The 6,009-nt window shown below is 37.4% G+C and overlaps 2 protein-coding genes across 2 annotated transcripts; both read left to right on the forward strand.

Annotated features, from left to right (window-relative positions):
• Nucleotides 1-855: 855 nt before the first annotated feature.
• Nucleotides 856-1,730, forward strand: LOC104242757 (14 kDa proline-rich protein DC2.15-like). The gene has a single exon (XM_009797838.2). It carries the CDS (start codon nt 945-947, stop codon nt 1,401-1,403), a length of 459 nt encoding a protein of 152 aa, XP_009796140.1. The 5' UTR covers nt 856-944; the 3' UTR covers nt 1,404-1,730.
• Nucleotides 1,731-2,783: 1,053 nt separating this feature from the next.
• LOC138887927 (uncharacterized) lies at nt 2,784-3,581 on the forward strand. The gene has a single exon (XM_070169719.1). The coding sequence runs from the start codon at nt 2,784-2,786 to the stop codon at nt 3,579-3,581; it is 798 nt and encodes a 265-aa protein (XP_070025820.1).
• Nucleotides 3,582-6,009: the final 2,428 nt, after the last annotated feature.

The following is a 6,009-nucleotide window of genomic DNA, read 5'->3' on the forward strand; positions in this document are numbered from 1 at the left end:
AAAACATTTTTCTGTAGAGATACGGCCTTGGATCACGGCAGTTTATAATATTTGTACTTTGTAGAAGCCAAAAGCAGAGCTGTAAGCAATTAATTAAGTAATCTCAGCCAAATACAATTATAGCCATGCTTCCTTAACATTTTCAACACCACACAACTCATATGCATTACCATTCAAGGATACAATTTTTTTTCAATACTTGAAGTTATATATAGTTGGGTGTGCGAACAAAGTCTCAAATTGGTAGTTAAAAAGAAAAAAAAATTACATAAGGTAGTGTCCGAGATATTCTAAGTTGTGTAAGCCCTACTGATAAAAAGCGTAGAAGGTCGGGCCAAAGGGGGCAATATATATCACATTATGTTAAGATTATCTTTGAGCTGGCTTAATATCTGAGCCTATAGTAGTGTTGATAGAGTGGGGCTCGGTTTACTGCTTTCCCGAAGCTTCGAGACATACACACAAAAAGAAGCTGGCTTGTGGGCTTCAGAGGGTATAAATACTTGGACGATGTGAGTGGTACACAATTAATGTTGATGAACTTAATCCGAGATGCTTGGTGATGAGTCCTGTGGAACTTAATTAGTTCGAGGGGAAGATTAATAGATTTTCGAACAAAGAAAACTACAAAAGAAATATTCTTATGGAGTGAGATATTTTAGGAAAAATCATGCGGGCTTGAACCAAATCGGACAATTATACTCCACTTTGATTTAAGACTATATATATCTTAATTCGGAGGGAATTTTCTACTCCAAATATATGCTATTAGTAGCTTCAATTAGTTGGTACGTCTATAATTGTTTATGTGCAGCGGCCAGCCTTGTTACAAGTATAAATAGACATCGTTACTACCACAATTCAACCATCCTCTTCAGAATTAAACTCCTTTTGTCATTAGTAGGTAGCAAACATATATATAGTTCAACTTTAACCTTGTTGACATGGCTTTCAAAACTCAGGCCTCAGTTACTCTTTTCCTATCACTGAATCTCCTCTTCTTTGTTCTTGTTACTGGAAACCATTGTGACACTTGCCATAACATTGGTGGTGGAGGTTCTGGAAACGGCAGTGGTGCCGGCAATGGCGGTGGAGCTGGAAATGGTGGTGGTTCGGGCAATGGCGGCGGAGGTGGCAATGGGCAAGGCAGGTGCCCGAGAGATGCTCTGAAGTTGGGTGTATGTGCAAATTTAGTTGGTGGATTGGTGGGAGCGGTAATTGGGAGTCCTCCAACGATGCCATGCTGCAGCTTGATCGCGGGGCTAGCGGATTTAGAGGCGGCAGTTTGCTTGTGCACAGCCATAAGGGCAAATGTGCTGGGAATAAATCTGAATGTGCCACTCTCTCTTAGCCTCGTTCTCAACAACTGCGGAAGGAATCCTCCTACTGGCTTCACTTGTTAATATACACTTCTTCTTCCTGCTAATTAAGTGCAGGGTATATCTACTTTTATCAAATTATTTCCCTCTAGTTTGCTATTGAACATACTTGCCAATGGCTAGCTCGGGCATCAATTTAATTTCTATTTATGTTTTTGAAATTGTGCACGAAAAAATCGTTGAGTTTATAAAAAGTGAACTTTGCATATATATGCAGGTTCATCACTTCATGTGTTATTACATAGTACGTAGTTTTGTACTTGTGTTATGTGGTCAATGGTCCAAGTATGTAGACCTGTTTCCTTTACATGTTACAAATATTTTAAATCAATGAATTGAATGTTTATTTCCTCTCGTTGTTATCCTTAGAAATTGATACTATGTGGAGTACTTGACATCTTTATCTTCCTTCTATCTTATAAGTATGAAAGTCATATATTTTTACCGCTTGGGACGAGGTCCCTTATATTTGCCCTTTGCAAAATTCAAGCATATTGAGTTGCTCATCTCCTCACAAAATGATTAATTCAATAATTGACTAATAGGTCCTTGTACCGTTGATCGTTTGATTGTCTCTTGAGTTGTTTGGATTTTGTTTTTTAGGAAAGACGAGAATATTTATTAATACTAGAACAATATCATACGATTACATATCATAATAGCGTCACTAAGGGAACATTGATTACAGGGTAAGGTAGTGTCACTTAGGACACTTTGATTACCCATGGTAGCTAGTACATTACACACATCAGTAGATAGATATTTAACAAAAGTTGTTATTCCCTCTGCATCCTTCTCCAGCGATTCAAGCACACAAAAAGGTGGAGCAGCAGGTACTTGGGTCTTGTTGAAGGTGTGAAAAAAAGTTGATTTTTGGAAGAGTAAGAAAAATAATTAGAAGAAGTTTCTAGAAAGTTATGGAGTAATATCTTGGATATTTGTTGTACTTAAGAAATATTTAAATATTCTAGAGTCTTGGATATTTAAGGAATATATAAGTAGAAAGTGATAGAATTGTCTAGATTATTTTTGTATCTAGAATCATCCCTAGACAAGTATAAATAGGAGTAGTTTTAGGCATTTGTAATGAAGCCAAAATCAAGAAAGTCTTCTTTCCTAAACAAAGTTTTCGTCTCCAAAACTTTCCTTCTCTTTGAAAGCTTCATCTTCTTTAATTGAATCCTCCAATCTTAGTTAACGATCTTGGGCTAGCAGAAGGTCTCCAAATAATACTCTTCTTATGCTATTCTTTATATGGTATCAGAGCCGTAAGTCGGCTTCTAGACTTCATGGTCAGGTTAGTGGTTGATTCAACTTGTTTCTCTAAATGGATTTGGTGGTCATGTTAATGGACTGGGGATGGAGTTATTGAACCAGTCCAACTACAAGGTATGAAAGACTTGTATGGAATCATACCTTGTTGATGAGGATTTGTGGAAAGTTATCAATGGAAGTAACACAAGTCCTCCTACTGACGCACCAGAAAATAGCAATCCACGTAAGAAGTGGAAGCAGATTAATGTTAAGTTAGAGTTTATCCTAAAGAAGTCTATCTCTCCTAATTTATTTGATCATATTATAAGGTGTAAATCAGCTCATCAAATATGGAGGACCTTCAATCGTCTATTCAACAAGAAGGATGAAGCTCGGCTACAAATTTTGGAGAATGAGTTAGCTAACCCCACCCAAGGTAATCTCTCCATCGCCGAGTATTTTTTGAAGGTTAAAAATCTGTGTTTCGAAACTTCTCTATTGAATCCGGAAGAGGCTATCTCTGAAGCACGAATAAGAAGAATTATTATTCGTAATTTAAAGCCAGAATATATTCCCTTTGTTACATCAATTCAAGGATGGGTTCAACAACTATCTTTTGAAGAATTTGAGAATTTGCTATCGTCACAAGAGCTACTAACCATGCAGATGGCTGGTGTATCTATCAAAGAAGAGGAAGGAAATGCTATTGTCACCGATAAGAGAAACTTTAAAGGGAAATCAAGAGATAGCATGCACTTTCAATCCTCAAGTGGTTCAAGCTCGCCAAGAAAGAAGGAGGAGTCTTCCAGTAGCGGTAAAAAGCTTTTAAAATGTTACCATTGTGGCAAAGTCGGGCACATAAAAAGATATTATCGAGCCAAAAAGAGCAATATGGCTCAAACCAAGAAGACTGGGGAAAGTGCTTCGCAGTGGAGACTCGAGCAATAAATACCATGGCTTCCATAAATTTTGAAAGAGACTGGATCGTGGATTCAGGATGTGGGCACCATCTCAGTAGAAATAAATCCAAATTCTACACCTTTCGCGAATACATGGGACATAATATCATTGTTACATCAGATAATACAGTCCATAATGTGGAGAAGAAAGGCACTGTTGTGATCAACGATAAGCAAACAGATACTATCACCCTCAACATTGTCTTTCATGTTCCAGGAATGAAAAAAAATCTATTTTTAGTTGCAAATGCTGTAGATGCTAGAAACTATTTGCTATTTGGCCCACATGATGTGAAGTTCCTCCGAAATATCAAGGTGATCATGGCAATAATCACTCACTCAGGTAAGAGAGTTAACGATTTATATGTCTTGTCTGCCTCTCATTCATATATTGAGAAGATGAGTAGCAATGATAACACATGTATTTGGTATGCTAGACATGGACATCTTAGCATGGATAAATTAAAAGCCATGGTAAAATTAAATCTAGTTAAAGGATTGCCAACTTAAAAAATTTTGGTGGAAAAGAGGTTTGTGAAGGATGTCAATATGGAAAGGGACATCGTCTTCCATTTGACAGATCCTTATCAAGGTGCAATGCCCCACTAGAACTTATTCACAATGACTTGATGGGGCCAATGAGAACTCCTTCATTCTTAGGCTATTCTTATATGCTAATTTTCATTGATGATTTTACTAGATTCACTTGGGTTTATTTTGTGAAGCACAAGTCAGAAGTTTTCAACAAGTTTGTGGAGTTCAAAGAAATAGTTGAAGGTGAACTTGATTCCAGAATAAGGCGGTTGTGAACTGATAATGGCGGTGAGTTCACGTCAGATGAGTTTCTTTCCTTTTGTCGTCAGCATAGCATTAAAAGAGAGCTGGCATGCGCCACAAAAAAATGAAGAGGTTGAAAGAAAGATCTGACACTTAATGGAGACATGTAAGAGTTGGCTTCATGCCAAGAATTTACCTAGAGCCTTGAAGGCTGAAGGTATGAAATGTGCAGCGTATGTGATTAGTAGGATGTTGCTTTCTCCAAACAATATGAAGTCTCCCTATGAATTAATGTTTGGTGAAAAGCCTAGCGTGAAACACCTTAGGGTTTTTGGCTCTATTTGTTATGTTCACATTCCGTATTCTCAACGGAGCAAGTTGGATAAGGAAATACATCTTTGCCAGATATGATGAAAGAAAAAATGGATGGAAGTGCATGGATCCTAAAACGTATCTCTTTGTTGTCTCAAGGGATGTCATATTCAACAAAGTGTCTTTGTATTATGGAGATGCATTGGATGGAGCGAGTTCAAAAACCTTAAATAATGGAGATTCAAGCTTGCCTATTGCAGGTGCTTCTCTAGATAATACAGCTGCTGAGGAGTTAAGAGAAAGGGAGTCTTGGACCTCAACAACAAGAAACTCAGCAAGAAGATGATTTATGTTGTTCGGGAAGGCCAAAAAGGACTATTATCAAGCCAGCTCACTTCAGAGATGAAAATCTTATCAGTACGTATTGTTGTTTCTTTGCAGGACCAATTAAGAACCTTCAGTCTTTGGAGAAGCAAGACGAGCCAGAAAATAGTGTTAAGATCTTCACCAAGGCACGTCCTAAAGAATCGGTTGAGTTCTTCTGCGACAAGCATGGGATAGCTTCCAAAAATCCACTTTAGGAGGGGGGGGGGTGAAAAAATAAAGTTGATTTTTTGGAAGAGTAAGAATAATGATTAAAAGAAGTTTCTAGAAAGTTATGGAGTGATATCTTGGATAGTTGTTGTACTTAAGAAATATCTAGATATTCTAGAGTCTTGGATATTTAAGGAAGATATTAGTAGAAGGTGATAGAATTGTCTAGATTATTTTTGTATCTAGAATCAAGTAAGAGCCCTGCAACTTGTTCTGCATGTAAGAGCCATCCACGTTCAGCTTGAACCATCCTTTATGTGGTATTCTCCAACGTTTGTGAATCACATTTTTTTGAAGGGTTAGAGCTGGATTTTTCTGTAGAACTTGAATTTTGAGGCCTAGCAAATAATGGTAGTAAGCGATACATTAAGAGATGTGTTGTTATGATTATTAAAATTCATGTTGACTCATATACCCATATGACAAAAGCAAATAGGTCTTTTCACATGAGAAGTTGGGAGGGACTCATGATATTGAGGTCTCGTATCTTGACAAGTCAAGTATCTTGAGGGAGAAAGGTTGCATGGGGTGCCCTAACTGACTCCAAAGGGGTTTAACAGCTACACAATAAAAAAAAAATATGTTGGATAGTTTCTTGAGCTCCTAAAGATTAGGAATATCTCATCTATATTGATGCCAATATTAGCAAGGTTTTTCCTGGTCGGAATTCTCTCATTCATTCCTAGCCATAAGAAAAGCTTGACTTTAGTGGGTCAAGTTTGTTTCAGCTCTGT

This window comes from Nicotiana sylvestris, chromosome 3 (assembly GCF_000393655.2).
Source record: "Nicotiana sylvestris chromosome 3, ASM39365v2, whole genome shotgun sequence".
Lineage (NCBI taxonomy): Eukaryota > Viridiplantae > Streptophyta > Magnoliopsida > Solanales > Solanaceae > Nicotiana > Nicotiana sylvestris.

Bases quoted from the DNA above. Each gene is read 5' to 3' on its own strand.
- LOC104242757 (XM_009797838.2), top strand. From the start codon at position 945: ATGGCTTTCAAAACTCAGGCCTCAGTTACTCTTTTCCTATCACTGAAT.
- LOC138887927 (XM_070169719.1), top strand. From the start codon at position 2,784: ATGGAATCATACCTTGTTGATGAGGATTTGTGGAAAGTTATCAATGGA.